This window comes from Parasteatoda tepidariorum, chromosome 12 (assembly GCF_982258835.1).
Source record: "Parasteatoda tepidariorum strain Cologne lab strain chromosome 12, Ptep-v5.0, whole genome shotgun sequence".
In the NCBI taxonomy this organism is placed as follows: Eukaryota; Metazoa; Arthropoda; class Arachnida; order Araneae; family Theridiidae; genus Parasteatoda; species Parasteatoda tepidariorum.
Window position 1 is genome coordinate 15,283,146 of NC_141766.1, and position 19,072 is coordinate 15,302,217.

The 19,072-nt window shown below is 29.9% G+C and overlaps 1 protein-coding gene across 2 annotated transcripts in view; it reads left to right on the plus strand.

Annotated features, from left to right (window-relative positions):
- The window catches only part of LOC107438122 (nuclear factor related to kappa-B-binding protein), a 90,255-nt gene that overhangs the window by 58,603 nt on the left and 12,580 nt on the right, over positions 1 to 19,072 (plus strand). For both annotated transcript variants that reach the window (XM_043041956.2, XM_071188124.2), the window contains exons 17-20: positions 917 to 1,020; positions 2,566 to 2,689; positions 8,205 to 8,278; positions 18,666 to 18,770. In XM_043041956.2, coding sequence (XP_042897890.1) covers positions 917 to 1,020; positions 2,566 to 2,689; positions 8,205 to 8,278; positions 18,666 to 18,770 — 407 coding nt within the window. The remainder of the gene's footprint in view (positions 1 to 916; positions 1,021 to 2,565; positions 2,690 to 8,204; positions 8,279 to 18,665; positions 18,771 to 19,072) is intronic.

Here is a 19,072-nt window from a genome sequence, read left to right on the forward strand (position 1 = left end):
AATGTTTCTTGATTCTGGTGACTTTCAGGATGCTTCTAAGGCAAAAATTAATGTTTTTGAGGCTCTTAATTTGATATCTTCAGGTTGAGACTGTGTCGACCGAAAGTGCATTATCAATGGATTCAATAAAGCAGGATTTTCAATAATGGAGGAGGAGAGCACAGCTCTCTCCTCCTCTCCTTTGTTTTGGAAGAAGAAGAAGGTAGCGTGTCTGAAGTTGAGGACCTTCCGGAAATCGATGATGCATACATCGACTGTGACACAGATATCATTACTTCAGAAATCCCTTTCATAAGTGATTTAATGCCTGATTCCGACGATAGTGCTGATAACGATGAAGATGAAATAACAGAAGACGTGCCAACAGCTGATCAAGCGATACAAAGCATAAAAACTCTAAAACAATTTTTACTTGCAAATTTGCAAAAAATTGTTAGTATTGAACGAGCTGTATACTAAATTGTAGCTATAAACGAAAAGCAAGTAAAGATTACTCATTTTTTCCATTAATTTAACTGGTAGGTGTCAATTTTTAAAATTATGCATAGATTTTTCTTAACGTTATTCCGCTTCGAGCGTTTTTTATCGCTAGTTCGACAGAAAACGTAAAATCGGGGGTTTCACTGTGTGTGTATATATATATATATATGTATATATATATATATATGTATATATATACACACACACACAGGGGATGGATAAAATATTGGAAACACTTCTATACTGACGCATTTTTCACGAAATACTTGAAGAATCAGTCTCTTTAATCATTCTCATAAAGAATTCTGAAACTATGATTTTTTTTATCTTCTTACATGAAAGAGCTTTGAAAAACATTCTCAAGTTCTTTAAACAGAAATTTAAATAGTTTTATGCCAACGTTTTTTAATCTTGTGTTAATTTTGTTACTTTTTAGTACGAGATTCTGCTGCAAGACTTCCAAATGGGGAAGGAACTCGTGCTGATATATGTGAATTATTGAAAGATTCTCAGTATCTTGCTGCAGCCAGTGACCAACAGGTATTCTTCTTTTGGCTAGAGTATTTTCGTATCCTTTATTCACTGTCATTAGGTCAATGTAAATTAAATGTATGGAAAATTGCCATCACACTTAGATGGCCGTAACTAAAAAATGTGTTCTAGAAATAATCTCCCTTTGCATTAATATTTTTGCCATTTGCCTGGAAAATATGTTTTTGAAAATATATATACGTGGTAAAAAATATGTTGGTGGCTAGGATATGAAGGAATTTTCAACTGCCCATTGAATTTCAGTTTGAGTAGCAAAAAGTGATCTACCCTAAGCAACAATCATAGCGACTTAGAAACATCTTAACTTTGCTGTGCTCTGTAAGACCGTAGTTTGTAAGCCAAATAAATGTTTTGTATGTTTGAAGAAAAAGTTCTGACTTTCTTTGCTCTTCTTGACTAAAAAGTAATTTTTTATTTCTAACTTTTTGGTTCTTTCACATTCAATACTATTTAGAGTCAGATTAGTGTACATAGAAACCAAATTTTTTTTAGCTTCTCTACTTCATAGTTGTAGGAAATTATTTAGAAAACTTTCAACTATTTGGTTTGATAGTTTATATATATATATATATATATTCCCTAAAATCATATTACAATTTAAATCTTTTTACAACTGTGACATTATTTCAAAACATATTTTTTTCTGGCTTTTTTTTCTCATACTGGGAATAATAAATCGTCTTATAATATTCTTGTTAAAAAAATTTTTTTTGTACAATTTTCTAACTGCGATTTTATTTTAAAACACATAAATATTAACCAAATGAAAATTGAAATAAGAATACTACAATTGAGAAAAAAAATTATTAATATTTATAATATATTAATATTTATGATACATTAATATTTATATATTTATCATTTGAAATTTTTTATTATAATTCTCTAAAATCATATTACATTACAATTTAAATATTTTTGCAACTGTGACATTATTTCAAGACATATTTTTTTCTGGCTTTTTTTTCCTCATACTTGGGTATAATAAATCGTCTTATAATATTCTTGTTAAAAAAAAAAATTTGGTACAAAATTTTCTGAGATTTTATTTTAAAACACACAAATATTTACCAAATGAAAATTGAAATAAGAACACTACAATTGAGAAAAAAAAATTATTAATTTTTATAATATATTCTTTAAAATCATATTACATTACAATTTAAATCTTTTTGCAACTGTGACATTATTTCAAAAAAATTTTTTCTCATACTGAAAATAATAAGTAGTCACATAATATTCTAGTTAAAAAAAATTTATACAAAGTATGTTAACTAAGATTTTATTTTACAACAAATAAATTTTAACCTAATTAAAATTGAAATAAGAATATTACTATTGAGTAAAAAAATTTATGTGATGATATATAATTTTTCCCTAAAAGAGTAAAACATACTTTGAAGCTTTTCTTGAATTGCCATTCGTAATAACTCAATGACTCTAGTAAAACTGAAGTAAATCACATATTTTTAGTTTTTTTAGTAGAGGAAGAAATTAATGTTTGTTATTTTCTTCATTGAATCAATTTTGCAGATTCATACTGTTGTAAGTGGAGCACTAGATCGTTTGCATTATGAGAAAGATCCATGCGTGAAATATGATGTTAATCGTAAATTGTGGATATATTTACATCGACACAGAACAGAAGAGGAGTTTGGTAAGTGTCAATTTTTATTTACTCTTAGTCGAAACATCTAATTAATGATATCAATTTTAAGACTTTATATTGAATGAATTTCAACCACATTAAAATGTCTATATTAAAATTGCCTTTTTTTGTTTTAACTCTGAAAGTTTAACTATTTTTATTTGGTTTATATGGAAAAAATATTTATCCTTCTACAGAGATGCCAACTTGCTCCGGACAGCATATATATGTGTTAAAGTGGAAGTTTATAAATTGTGATTCTTGGTTTAATAAATTCAATTCAGTAGATTTTTATCCACCACTGTTTCTTAGTAATTCGTAGGCTTACATAATTCACCACTTTATAGTATTTATGTCATGCTATACCTTTTAAAAAGCAAGAAAAAATAGTCAAATATTTGCAAAATTTACTTTGTAGTTATTTACCATTTTTTAAAATTATTTTGGTGTGTTCGGAGCAGTTGGCATCGCTGCTTTTATACTGTAAATATAGAAAGATTTATAAAGATTTATTTAGATTTAAAAATTTATCCTTCTATACTGTATTCTTAATTATTTTAGGTGCAATATTCATACATTAAGCAAATTTGTAGACATTTTATTAATTTATTTAAACTAACAAATATTTATTTCTCATACTTATTCTGTAATTTTTTTGATCAGTCATTTCCATTGCTAAAAATAATTGCAACTTAATGAATCACCATATAAAAATCAGTAAGACACCATATAAAAACTATAAGAGATATAGATATCTTGATGACATCAAATCTAGCTTAGTGTCTCTGTCGATTTATTTCTACTGTGTTCAATGTTTGTGGTAAAAGTGAGAATATCCAAATTCAACAAATAAATAAGCTCATGTAACTAGTAATCATGAACAAAAATAAAGATTTCTAAAAAGGATGAGCTTGCAGATAGTAATATTAAAACAATCTTGTAACTTCAGTTGAATTAAAAAAGATATTATTAGGATTGTATTTTATGGTTTATTCTTAGCATCTATTTAAAATCTCTTCAAATGAAATACATTATTATGTATTCATAGATATTTTGTAGAAAAATAAGATAACAAGAAAATCGAAGATGTCAGATAATGGAGGGGGGATTTCAAGTATACATATCTTTTAGAATTTTCCTCTTCAGAGAAAAGCACCTGTAATCATGTGGAGATACCCCTCACCCCACAAATTCCAATTAAAAAAGAGAAGTTTTTCTATGGAAAGGTCCCACTCCCGTACACGCTGCATAAACTTTGATCAATTGCAAAGTAAACGCATCTGTAAATGACAAATTACATATAAAAAGATTAAACAGTTAAAAATCATTGAAATAATTATTAAATATGCGATAAATAAATATATGCAATCATATTTTAAATCAGAAATTATGCATCTCAATTTTCATAATAGTTTTTCGATCTTGCAAATAACTGTACCATGTATAATTATACACAATTCCAATTCGAAATGCTAGCAAACGCATTACTTCAATAAATATTAATTTAAAATATCCCATTTTTATGTAAATCAAGTGATTAAACTGCTAAAAATAATTGAGGTAAGTTATTAAAATACAATAAATTAATTAAAAAAACCTTACTTACCTCCAAACTGTACCATATGGAAAAGTCACAGTTACATCTCTTAATTGTAATTTGATTTGAAAAACCTAATTATCATTAAATTAAATGATAAACAGCTAAAAATGCTTTTAATAAATTCAAAAAAATGTCTATAAATAAACTAAATCTTGTTTTACGCAAAATTGTTCTATGCAGAACAATTTCTAATGCATCCCATTTCTTATTACTAATTTTAAATTTCTAAAATTAGGACCCTCAGAATAATTTTAGAAAAATAGAACCCTCAAAATAATTTTTAAAAAAATAGTAGTAAAAAATGAACAAATGGTCTTGTTTTGAGCAAAATTGAAGCCTAAAATATTGTATCTTTTATAATGAATTTATAATATCCCAATATACCCACAGAAATACAGTTTTTAGCACCCACCAAATAACCTCCATCTTTCTCTATTACAGAACCGAAAATAAGATTTCTCCTAAGTTTAGGGGAATACATGACATTGTGAAAAGTTACTCTGCGCATTTTACCATTTAACTTATTACTTTCTAATGCCTAAAATTGGACTTTCAATATCACCAATGACAAGGCATCAGAGCATTTTCTATAATTTCATATTCAAAGAATAAAACCAAATTATTACAAAAATATGTTGAAGCAGCAGTGTCAAAAAGCCATGTTTCTTTTTCAATTTCATCACACATATTACCTACACTGGCTTCAACAGTATAAAGACTGTTATCAAAAACATTTGCAGTCACATTACAGTAAGAATTATCGGTTAAATTTTGTTTAAATTTATTCTTTACTTTCTTTGGTTCACATTTTAATTTTTGCTTCCTATCTGAAATTAAGTGACCATATTTGTTACAATGATAGCAAGGTTATGTTACAAGATAGCTTAGATTTATCATAACTAGTTTTGGATTTAGTCTTGATTTTAGTAGATTCTAAATTTATTATTAGCAGAACCAGATTTAGACTTGGTTAAACTTAACTTTTCGTTAAAATTTAAATCAACATTATGAGCAATATCACTGACATTATTTAAATCAAAATTTAGTTGCTTAAGTCCACTTTCCTCTAAAAGTAATTCACCTAAAATGTTCTTAATTTTAAATTTAGTGTCATCCCATTTTTAAATAATTGGAACTATACCTTGAAAGTCTTTGGGTAAGTATCTTATAAGTTGAAATCCTTGATATAGGTCGTCAACGGGATGTCCAGCGTCTTTCAGTTGCGAAACTAGGTTCATTAGTCTAGTAAAAAACAGACCTATTAATTCACCTGGGGTGTATTTTAGTTCGAAAAATTGGTCTAGTAGTTGAATAACTCTTGTTCTTGTAGTTGGGTCAAAATGTTGCTTTAATATTTCCCAAGCTACAGCGCCATCAGTTGCCGAGATCAAACTTCGGTACTCTGGTTCAACACTAAGAAATATCAACGTGTATGCTTTATCCTGCTTCCAGAGGTGTTGACCTCGGTTTGCATCTGTAGATAGGGCAGGCTCAGTTTTGGATATAAAACTCCAAACTTCTCGGTCCATGAGGATTACTTTCATGTTTTCTTTCCATGTACATTTGACAAATTCAGATACTCTATGTGTAGGCTCGAACATTCTATGAGAAAAGAACTGTAACTCAAAGATCCTAAAAACAAAATGTGTATTGTTTCTCGTTCCCTACTAAAATCAAATCTTAGGTTTAGCCATCAAATTCGCATTTGTCGACTCAGATTCCTAATTAAAATTCTTTCAAAAAATGCATTTTATTATTTTTGCCAACTGGAGAAAAATTCCTTAGACGTTATATATTTTTAAAAATTAGACTGAAGTTGATGATGGAAAATATTAGCTTAATCCAGGATAATGCAAATTTGATATACAGGACTATGGAAAAATAAATCTTGGTTATGCGTAGGATGATACCCATAACCTTGACAGCCTAGATAGTCGCAAGAATATCAGTGCAGCTGAACGTTTACTTTCATTGAAACAAAGAAAAACAAAGTTACCACGGTAAACAATTTACTTTAAAAGCATATCAAACTTGAAAAGACAAGCATATCACACTCTCACAAACAGGGTTGCAAAAGAACAATGAAAGGGACAAGGATGCTAAGTAATCGGCTTCATCAAAAGTGTAAATACTCTTGTACAGGAGATAAAAACGACATCATGATCCACGTGTGATCAACCAACAACAAATGATAAAAGACCAGCTGAGCACTCGTAGACCATGACGTTATCGACATAAGTTAAATGCATGAGAACACTACCTCATCATTAACAGGACTGATAAAGGGTCTAAACTTTATTAGAATGACTAGCATGTTTCTTTTTTATTTTTATTTTCATCACTCTTGCTGTAGAAGAAAGAGAAGGGGGAATTTTACTTCTGTAGATTCTTGTAAGAGACTTATTCCAGAGGTGATCACGGGAGGGGCATTCTTCAACAGCTTTTATTTAGGGGGAAGATCGTATGTCAGATGGGTTGTACATCCTTGCAACTGCATTGATCATTCTTTAGATTATTATTAATCGTAAAATATAAAAAATAGGTCATAGCAAAAGATTAAAAAGAAAAGGTGATACTGAAATTTTGTAAAATAAATGTAACAAAATAGAATTTTCAAGCTGAAGTAAGAAAAAAAAATCTGATAAGCCGCTCATTTAATATGCTGCATACCAAAATTTAAAGTTTTAATTCTTAATCTATACCTGAATCTGTCAAGTTTTTTTTTTCAGTACATACTGATGATATTTTTTGATATAAAATTATTCAAATCTTTTTCAAAACTTTTAGGAAAAGCATAAAGTTACTATTTTCAAAACTCCATAATTTTAATTAAAATTTTAGTTCATGTAATATAATCTTGTTTCAGTGTCTGTCAATGTCAAACTAAATCTGAATAAAGTTTGTTCAAATCAAATCAAAATCTTTGGCCTATGGAAAGTTTGACTATGTTCGTTAATAGTTTGTTGTTAGTAGTAATTTCTTGATTTCTATGTTGCTTGAGCCATTTAAGTTCTGATTCCTCTTTGGGAAAGCCACACCTTTTCCTTATTGACCAGAATTGATGCTTTTCTCATACTGACTCAATTGTGCATAGATTGTTTAAGTAATGGCAAGAAATTATTGCCTACTTAGTCTGGGGTTTTTTTCAGCTAAAAGAGATTGAATTATCTTCTTAATAAATTGAGTTAAAGAGATTAAAAATCAATCAAATTCTAAAATAGTCAAGTTATAGTAATACTCCAGCTATAGTGCTTCAAGTTTAGTAAATTAACTGTATAATTAGGGGGAAAACCATAAAATGAACTATTACTTTTAAAACACAAAAGAAACAAATTTTATATTTTGGCCGGTCAAACTTAATTTCGGTCTAATTTTTTGAAGTATTTTTAAAAATATCTAGGTATAAACATATATAATAAAAATATATAAATTTTAATGTACTTTGATCATTTCTAAAAGACTTATGTTCACAATTTTTTTAAAGTCTTAGTAATTTAAATAAGATTTTGTTTTTAGATCTTTTTTACAACTCTGTTTAAAAGCACATCAATAGATATGTTATACTAGCAATAAAAACATAAAGTAATAATTTTATGGTTGGTTTTCTACAGATGATAGATACTAAATCCACAGCTGAAAATGAATTTGTAGTTAATACAAATTGTTGTTAGTTGAGTTTTTATGATTTTCATAACTTTCTATTGTTGGCATCCACCTAATTATATATTATTTCTTTATCTAATTTTTTTTTTAGCTGTTCTTGTAAATTATCAATATGTTAGGGAGTGTCAGAGAATTGTGTCAGAAAATAAAGTTATCAGATATAATAGACTAATTATTATCATATAATAGAAATCTTCTTTATTTTGAAATGCTTCTAGGTGCTCTTTTATAAATGTTGTGATTTAAATCATTATTTTGTAGAGCGTATACACCAAGCTCAAGCCGCAGCTGCAAAGGCAAGAAAGGCTGTACAAAAGAATAAATTACCAAAAATTGTAAGTAATATTAAACATACCTAATTTTTTTCCATTTAGATGACTTTTTCCTTCATAAACAAGTACAATCATCAGGGAGATGTGAGCAGAAAGATTGATATTAAATATGCTTTAACTTTACAAATAAGTTCTTGATTGTTACTCTACTCTGATATATTATTCAAATCATGTGATATGCAAGATCATCACACCATCAGAGAATGAGAGAGATGTATTTTCCAAGGCCCTTAAAAAGAACTAAACATAATTACCTGGAAATATTTATTTAAAAATATACACCAATATTTCAGTTTTTTTCTCACTGTGAGAACCACTTGAATTTTAATTCTACCTTTGTTACATAAGCAGCTAGTCCTGGCTTAAAAAACAGTTTTCCCTGTGTTTTGTGTAATGCCATTGCCAGTTTTTCACATCCTATGGAGTTTTCAGTTGTTTTGATAATATGTTTTGAAAGCCTAATTTTTAGCTCTTACTGTTGTAAAAAACGGATAGCATGTAAAAATTAAAGTTAACCTTATTTTATGATGTGTCGTTACTAGCCAAGCAGTAAACTGACACATTGCACTAAATACATTTGCTTTTATGTGTGTATATCTAAGCACGTATATTGCAAGTAGCACACAATATCGCCGATTACGACATCAAGCAACATTTCCAAACTATCAATCTATGTAAAAACATCAGATTTTTACTCATAGATTCTGTTTTATAAAAACATTGCAAAAATGTTGAAAAGTTTTGTAACATCATTCTTAGTGTCATTATGTAATGTTTCCCAGCATTTACAAACGCTATAGGATGTCAATCAACATCATCAACAAGATATTCATAAAACCCATGCTATGGAATATTGTCATCAACATAATTGCTTAAATTGTAAAATTAATAAGCATTTGAAAAGAGGCAGGCCTATTTGTACTCCAGAAAAGAGAAGAAAAAAAACTAAGAAATGAACAATTTCTAGCTTGTTTTTGAATGAAATAAAATATACTTTCTTAACAGTTGTAGCATACATTTACATGTGAAATCTCGTACAGCCAATATTTTTTAAAAAGTATTGATAAAGCTTTTCCTATTAATTATAGACTTTCCACCACTAATTTGCTTTCTTCTGGATGAGAAACAGTCCTGTATATATGTTATAACTATTAATTAGTTTTGGTAGTTCAGGATATTTTTCTTCTTCTTATTCCTGAAATAAGGCAGCAATGCTATAAATTTTTCTCTCTCTTTTTTGGAATACAAGCAGCCGTAAAAATAGTTATTTCAGTCAGATTTTCTAAAAGAACATTGTTCTATTACCATACTTTATCTCTCTCTCTCTCTGAAGAAGTTTAAAATATTAAAAAAATTCAAGAGGAAAAACAATTTTTGTATCTAAATTATCATAATTTTTTTCTCCAACTTTTTCTGTTACAAGATCATAGGATTTAAAGTTTTGTTAATGGTTTTAAATTTATTTTGGATAATTGGTTTTAAAATGTTAAACTTGCATTCAACTAAGTAATCCTAGTATTTGCAAAATTCAAAATTTTCATAAAGGATTTATTAATTTTAACTTAAAATTAGTGAACAAACTTATTTTGCTAAAATTGTAACTATTCTATTTTTTTTTCGTTTGTAAATTTCTGATGAATTTATTCTGGTGTAAGAAAAGTGCCAATTTAAAAAATAAAACATTTATCATTTCAAAGTGTTACATTTGTAATATTCCTATCGAGATTATTTACGATCTCAAATTCTTTTAGTTTTATATAAAATATAATACAATACGATGTAGTTATATATGAAAATTCCTTAAGCTTCAACTAGACTTTACAGAATTTTTCCAAAAATCTGAAGAAAAAAAACATTAAATGCCTTTATTAAAAATATTAACTTTACATTGTTAATATCTGTGATTAAATAGTTTCAATGAGAATCCAGTTAATCTTCCAATTATCCTAAACAACTTAAAACAAATCTGATAAATATTTTAATTAGAATTCTAAGTTTATTCCATATACCATTGGAAATTTTTTCATGATTAAATTAAAATTTTATTTGTGTTAGTCTTTGAAAATTTGAATGACTAAAAGGTTTTACTCCCTGCTTACTAATGCCAAGGGTTGCTTCACACTCAAATTTGTTTCTTAATGATTAGCAGAATGCAACACCAAAATTAACCCTTTGACGGTTAGGGAAATGAGCAGTTTTCGTTTACTTAATTCGCGCAGTATTACGAGCAAACAGTAGTTGAAAGTTGCAGCTGTTTCCCCCCCCCCCCGTTCTTCCGAAAATGTCACCCTTCTCTAGCGATGCCGTAGATAGCTTGCCTCACGCGTTTTAAAAATTTCTTAAAGTATTTGTAGTACATAAACAACACTTTTTGCATACTTTAAAATAATTAATAAATTATAATTATTAATAGTAAATTATAAATGATTATAATCAATTATATAAATAATAGTTAAATATAAATATAAGACAAATATTAAATTGAAAGGACCAAATAAATACAACTAATGTAAAACTTTATGAAGCATTTAAATACAGTAATTACCTAAATACTGTGAACAAAGTCTTCATCAGGCTCAAAACTTGATAAGCTTTCTGTATCATAATTATCGAACTTTCGCTTTTCAGCCATTTTACTTTGCAAACACCCTAAAAAAATGCGCCAAAATACGCATGAGAAGAACAAGGGGGGGAAAACAAATTCCCTCTTCATTATGTAAACAAATTCATGGAACCCGTACTGCCATCTGTAGGCAGTAAAACTAACTACGTTTCGCGAGTAGGATTCGTTTCTAATGCAGAATAATAATGGGGAACGAGCTCAGTTCATCAGCGAGCATTGGGGAAAAATTTCACTACGCGAGTAGAGCTCGTTACTAACCATTACTGTCGAAATCTTGCTCCCGAGCGGAACTCGTTTGTGCGCATTATGAAGCACGATTCGATTGCGAGCCAAACTCGTTCATAACCATCAAAGGGTTAAATATTAATCAATTGAAAATATTCCGAAAATATTTATCTCATTAACAAGAGTGTTTTGTGTCCTACTTACTAGTGCTAATCAGTATATCAGATCTTTATGATAAACTGATATGTAATATCATAGAATTACTTTATAATATAATAAAGAAACATCGCTTTCAGTTTTAAAAATGTTACTTTGATTAAGCCTCTCAAGCACTGATTCTCTGGTAAAAATTGTACTGAGATTTCCTTGTTAAACACTACTTTTATATTGAAAAACTTAGAAAAAACAGTTTTTTATGCAGGAAAGACAATAGCTGAAAGTATAGAAAAAGCCGTGATTAACATTCAGAGAGTTAATAGTTTTTTACTCAAAGAGTTGACGTATACCGCAGGGCTCGAAAAACCACCCGTCCTCGGCGGCCAAAAATTCCCTGCGGACAACGAATTTCTCGTATCCGACGTCCACGCGGACGGCCATTTTCCCATTAATGTTCGCGATACATTTTCACTTTTTGTTATCTTTGTTGGGAAAATGTAAACAAATAGAGATGTAAACAGTATTTTCCTCTTGGCTGTGTCACTTCCTGTGGGAAGTTGTGTCACTTCCTGTGGGAAGTTAGGTCACTTCCTGTTATCTCAGCTAGAAGGAAGTGGGTGTTTCTGTTTTTAGTCAGTTATATCTTTGCTTTGGATAGAATATGTTTCCTCTCTTATGTTATGTTTAGAGAGAGCTATGTGATGTTAAAGAGTTATGTTTAGTTTAATTGAATGTAGTTTTTCATACTTTATATTTAGAGATTTATATTCAATAAATATAGTTGTACAGTTTTCCATGAAGTGAGTTCTTGAGTAGTAATAGATGTCTTCAATATCTTATACTTAGTAAGCTGGCCCCTATTTGTCAACATTGGTTATGGGCCCAGACATTTTAGAAGGGGGCCGTGAACAATTTGTATTGATAATTTAAAATATTTTTTGAAGAACTTTTATAGAGAATGGCTTTGCTACCAGAAGGCTTTAACTTATTAAGTTATGATAATTGGGACAGGTGGAAAACAGACATTAAAATTTTGTTATTAGATAAAGGCTGTTGGAAATTTATTGATGGAAAAGAAGAAGAGTTGGAAGTTTCAGCTACAAGAAGAGAAAAACAGGAATTTGAATTAAGAAGAGATAGATCATTTTCTACACTGTATTATGCAATTCAGCCAGAATTCAGACCGCTTATTCAAGATTGTTTCGATGGTAAAAAAGGCTTGGGAGAAATTGGTTCAGTATTTTGAGCCAAAAACAAGAGCCAGACTCATTCAGATACTTGATGAGTTTTTTAGCATAAAGTATCAAGCTAATGAAAGTATAGGCCTTTTTATTGCTAGACTTAAAACAGCAGTGAAAAAGCTTAGTGAAGCAGGTCATGAATTAAATCAGTTGTTTCAAGACTTCCAAGCAATAAGGCATCTACCACCTAAGTTCTCCGGTATAGTTCAGTTAATTTATCGTTGGAAAGATGAAGATTTTACGATTGATAAAATTGCCGAGGAACTGATAAGAGAAGAAAGCAGACTTACACAAGTGAAAGCTGATATTCGTCCAGAGGTTAGTGCGTTTAACATTTCTTCTATAAGTAAAGATGAAGAAAGATATGGAGGCAGAAAAAAATCTCAAAGTAAATTTGTAGAAAGTAATAGAAAAGTCATTGGTTCATGTCATCACTGCCACAAGTATGGACATTTAGTTGCAAATTGTAGAGATAGATATGCCAGAAATGTCAAGTCAAAGTGGGGAAAACAGAAAAGGAATTTCAATGATCAGTCAGCTGCTTTAGTTGAGACTTATTCAACACACTCTGTGGAAGTTGGTGAAACCATGATTAAAAATGATGATAGAATATGGGTTTTGGATTCAGCTGCAACTACACATTTCTGTAAAAACAAAATGCTAATGTCAAGTTATGAAGAAACAAATAATATTAGCATGGCTTTGGCTGTTGGAGATACTTCTAGTAAGGTACTAAGAAAAGAAACTGTTGAATTTTCAGTTAAAGTAGGAGAAGAAATGAGTAATATAACTTTAACAAATGTTTTATACAACCCAAGTATTCGAAGAAACCTAATATCTATTTCACGATTAGAAGCTGCAGGAGCTAATTTTGTTGGAACTAAGGGAAAATTATGGATTTATTCAAATGATTGGTTGAAGTTATTTTATGCCACTAGAAGAGACGGATTGCACTATCTGAAGTCATACAAATATAAAACTGGAACTCCAAAAGCTGAAAATAGTGGATTTAATGTTGGCACTTGTAAATCAGGAACAGATATAGCTACATTGTGGCATAGGAGGTATTGTCATATTAATTTTGACTACCTTAAAGAAACTAGCAAGAACCAGAGTGTAAGGGGATTACCTAATAAAGAAAAACCAGATGAAAATTGTGACACTTGTCTCCTTGCCAAGTCCTATAGAATCTCATTTAAATCAATTCCAAGTCGTACTTCTCAACCACTTGAAGTAGTATATATGGATATCTGTGGTCCTATGCCGAAAACTTCAAAAGGAGGAAATAGGTATTTTTTGGCAATTATAGATGATTACAGTCGTGCAGTTGTTTTATAACTTATGAGGAATAAAAGTGAAGCATTTAGGAAATTTAGGAATTATCATGCAAAGATGGAGCGCTTGACTGAAAGAAAATTAAAGTGTATCAGGAGTGACAATGGCGGTGAGTTCTGCAATAACCAATTTGAACAATACTTAGAAGAGCATGGAATTTGTGCTGAGCGAACTAATTACTATACGCCAGAAGAAAATGGTGTATGTGAAAGATTTAATAGAACTGCTCTGGATGCCATTAAATCTAAGTTGAAGGATAGTAACATGAATGAAGAATGGTGGGATGAAGCAGTATGTTGTTTTGTTCATACGTGGAACAGAATTTCAAGAAAGGGAAAGAAAACGCCATATGAGATGTTGTATGGAAGGAAACCACCAGTAATGTATTTTAAAGTATTTGGATGTAAGGCTTATGTTGGTGTACCTAAACAGAAGAGAAATAAATTCCAAATGCGTGCCAAAGAAGGTATAATGCTAGGTTATGCTTTTTCAACCAAGGGCTACCGTATCTACTTACCTGAAGATCGTAAAGTTATAGAAACAAAAAATGTTAAATTCAATTAAAATGAATTTGCAGTGGAAGTCATCCTGGACCCAAGTAGAAAACCGCCAAGAAGAAAAAAATGAAATGAAAAAGAAGAATCAAGTGATGAAGATATTATTCATAGGCCAGAATTTGACTCCAGTTGTAGTCATGAAAGCATCAAGAAGGTATCAGATTTAAACTGGTTAAGAAAAGCAACTAAACGTTCAGATGGATCTAGAAATGATATTTATTATTTCATAGAAGGGTCTAAAAACCGATTTAGTCCGATTAAACCGATTTCATCAAATGACATCGAGAAATATTGTGATAGTCATGGAATTGAATTTGAAAAAGATATATTTGATTTTAGTGGTAGGAATGAATATTCTGGTAAAGTAACCAGAAATGAAGTCAGCATAGTACAAGAAGATGAAGCAAATTTAATTGAGTATAATGTTCCAAAAAGCTACAAAGAAGCAGTTGAGTCAAGAAATTGTGAAACATGGAAGAATGCAATGGAAGAGGAAATTGAAATGATGAAGAAAAGAGAAGTGTGGTCATTGGTAGAGAGGCCAAAGGATACTAAAGTGATTAGTAGATGGGTCTACAACCTAAAAACTGATGAATCGAATAAAATTGTGAGACATAAAGCCAGACTTGTTGCACAAGGATTTAAACAACAACAGGGCATTGACTATTACGAAGTGTATAGTCCTGTGGTTAATTTTTCTCTCATAAGACTATGTTTTGCTATTTTTGTAGGTTTGATGAACTGGGTTCACTGTCAAGTCGATGTAAAAAATGCATATTTATATGCAGACTTAACAGAAGAGATTTATATGGAACAACCTGAAGGTTTTGTAGTGGATCCATCAAAAGTGTGTAAATTAAAAAAGGCAATATATGGATTACGTCAATCAGGACGTGAGTGGTATACACTGAAGTAACTAGTGTATTATACGAATTAAAACTTGAAAAATTAGATTGGTGCAATGGAATATTCACAGGTGATAATGTGTTGCTATTGTTACATGTAGATGATATTGTGATAATGGGAAAAAGTCAAAAGAACATAGATCTAATTTTAAAAGAGTTGAATCAAAATTTTGGATTAAAGGTTTTGGGAGAAACAAGGAAACTTTTAGGTATAGAATTTGAGAAAATTAATGGTCATTTAGTAATCCACCAGAAAGAATATATAGAGAATACAGTGAAGCATTTTAGCAAGTGGTACAACATACCCATAGTTTCATTGCCGATAGCTAAAGGATTAAATTTGTCAATGCAGGATTGCCCACAAACAGAAATAGAGAAAGCAGAAATGGAAAACATTCCATACCGAAGTGTTCTTGGATGTGTATCCTTTATAGCAAGTAGGACAAGACCTGAAATATCTTATGCTGTTAATATTTTATCGCAGTATCAAGAAAATCCTGGTATCAAACATTGGCAAGCTCTACTGAAATTATTAGGGTATCTGCAATATACAATGGAAAATATGCTTGATTTGTCGAAAATCTTAGATTTGTCAATAAAGTGCTACACTGATGCCGACCATGCATCAAACAGAGATGACAGAGTGTCAATAGGAGGAACTATTGTATATGTAGGTGATATCCCTATCTTGTGGAAAACCTTTAAACAGAAAAGCGTTTCAATTTCTACCATGGAGGCTAAGTATATCTCTTTATCGGAGTCAGCCAAGGAGTTAGTGTGGTTAAAAAATGTGCTAACTGATAAGAAACTCAAATTGGACGTACCAAGTTGTGAATTGTTTTGTGATAACAGGGCTGCTATTGATTTTTCTAAATCTGAGGTTGAGAACTCTCGCAGCAAACACATTGATGTTCGTTACCATTTTGTGAGACAATATGTGAATGACAAATTCTTTGAATTAAGATATGTTAGAACTTTGAACAATACAGCAGACTTATTAACAAAGCCTGCGGTTAAAGAACGAATGAGATCCTTTTGTAATAAAATATATTTAAGGACTTAACTCAAGGTTATAAATAAGTGTTTAACTTTTTAGCACAGCAAAAGGAAAAGGGGGACGAATGTTGGGAAAATGTAAACAAATAGAGATGTAAAAGTATTTTCCTCTTGGCTGTGTTACTTCCTGTTATCTCAGCTAGAAGGAAGTGGGTGTTTCTGTTTTTAGTCAGTTATATCTTTGCTTTGGATAGAAGATGTTTCCTCTCTTATGTTATGTTTAGAGAGAGCTATGTGATGTTAAAGAGTTATGTTTAGTTTAATTGAATGTAGTTTTTCTTACTTTATATTTAAAAATTTATATTCAATAAATATAGTTGTACAGTTTTCCATGAAGTGAATTCTTGAGTAGTAATAGATGTCTTCAATATCTTATACTTAGTAAGCTGGCCCCTATTTGTCAACAATCTTACAAGAGTCTAGCGCCTCACTTCTAAAATGACCCTCTAATCTAGAAATACAACAACATACTGTGCATGGTGGAATTGATGTTTTCTCTGTCTGGGAGTACTACAGCAGTTGAAAGGGCCTTTTCAGCAATGAACTTACGGAAAAAAACACATTACGTACTGGTCTTAAACAAGAAGCGTTAAACGCAATTATAAACATCTACCTGAATGGAAAGCCCCTTTCAGATTTCTGTGCAGAAACCTCTGGGAATCATTGTCTTGTTTGTTTAACTGGCAAACGTCATATTCGATTCATTTAAAAAACGCAGTACACTCGGATAAATTGACATTCCAGATAACTTAGACCTTCATCACTTAAATTATTTCATAAAAGAAATACTAGGTTACTATTAGTAGCCTAGTATTTCTTTTATTGCTGCATAATGTAATCCTAATATTTGTAATCCTAGTAACTACTAATTTATTGTGCAATTTATATAAATGCTTGAAATGAATAAGAGAAAATTATATTTGTATTTATTTAGAAGCTACGGGTTAGTTTCAAGGGAGGACGGATAAAATTTCTGAGTTTTTTCGAGCCCTGGTACAAAGTTCCATATCTAGGCATCTGTTTACTGAAAGGGTCCCTTTTACGGACACTTTTTAACAATCAAAATAAACAAAATTCTTTTCTCTTTTAATTTTTTTTCTACTTTTGAGTTCTGTTAGAAAAAAAAGTATGCGTGGAAATCCTCTGTTTTTGATTTTTTCCTGATTTTCGATTTTAGTTCAATTTTAATCTGATTTCCACTATAATATGAAAAAAAAAATTGGATATACCAGAAATGAAATTTGGCATTTCACTACAGCACGAAAAAAGTAAGTTTTTTCTTACGTCTTGCATAAAAGTATTATTGCCGCTAAGAATCACACACTCAATTTCAGAATTGGCAAAAATTTTACAAATTTAAACTTTTGCGGATTTGAGATGAAATCATCTCTAAAGCGAGTCATTAAGTGATTATTCAAAAGCGCAATTCAGAATTTTGCAGATTATAATAATATAACATTAAAAATTAAATCGAAATTTTAAAAAATATGTTAAAATCCTAATCTGTTGTAATGTGATAAAAAAAAGCCACATAAACAAAATTGAATACGTCAAAAAGTAATTCTATAAAAGTGCAGTTTGAAATTTCTTGTGTATGATAATGTGGCATTAAAAACTATGAAAATCCGTAGCAATGACTGACAAAAATGCGATCATTAGTCCACTTGGGATTGCGGGTGAATTGTCAATAATTGAGTGGAAAATGCGCAATTCGAAGTTTACCGAATTAAATAATATCATATTAAAACATTGATATTTTAAATACCAAGTGAAAATCCGTTTAATTACTACCGGAAAAACGATCATCAAAACCACGCAGATTTACTGCAGAATCATTGCTATTCGAGAATTGATTACTAAATTAAATAAGTTATTCAGAAGTTGTGACATGTTACATTAGCATATAGAATATAGAGATTTTAGAAACCATGTCAAAAGCTGCAAAAATAGCGCAACCACGTAAACCCCAAGGATTTATTCCTTGTTGATTGAAATTGACATTAATTTTCATCTATTTGTTATTTTTAATTGAAGCAGAATGTTTTGATGTTCGTTTACCTTAAAAACCTATTATCCGTAAAAAATCTCTTTTTTGGACTTGCAGAAGTCCCGACTATCTCGGATATGGAGCTTCCCAGTGTAGTTATTTCATTTTACATTAGTAATATTTGTTTCTTGTATTTTTTTCTTAGAACTTGTTTTTTTTTTCCATTGTATTACAGTTTTTTTTATGATCTTCTTTAACTAACTGTGATGAAATATTTGTTACTTTTTTTATAATATGTTATGAAGAAACACAGTCGACCACTTCCAGTCACACTTGGTCCAGAAACTACAGCTTTGAATATTGACATACCAACATTGATCAGTTCAGGATCTCAAAGTCCAAAAACTCAAGTAATATTTTTTCCATCTGCAAGTCATTTAATATTCATATGTTTATAATTAATTTTAATATCGTGTATATTTTTATATCCTAGTTCTATCACTGAAGTCATTAATGAACTACTTTAAAGAAATTGTGTTATTCACTTATATCAGTAAACTATAGCTGCTAATTCTGATGTATTTTGTCAATTTTTCCAATTCCATGAAAAATTCAAATTTATATAGTTAAGAAAATTCTCTGATATTGAGAAAGTTTTTTTTAAAAAAAAATCTTCATAATATTTTTATTTATCTTATTGTTTACTAGAATT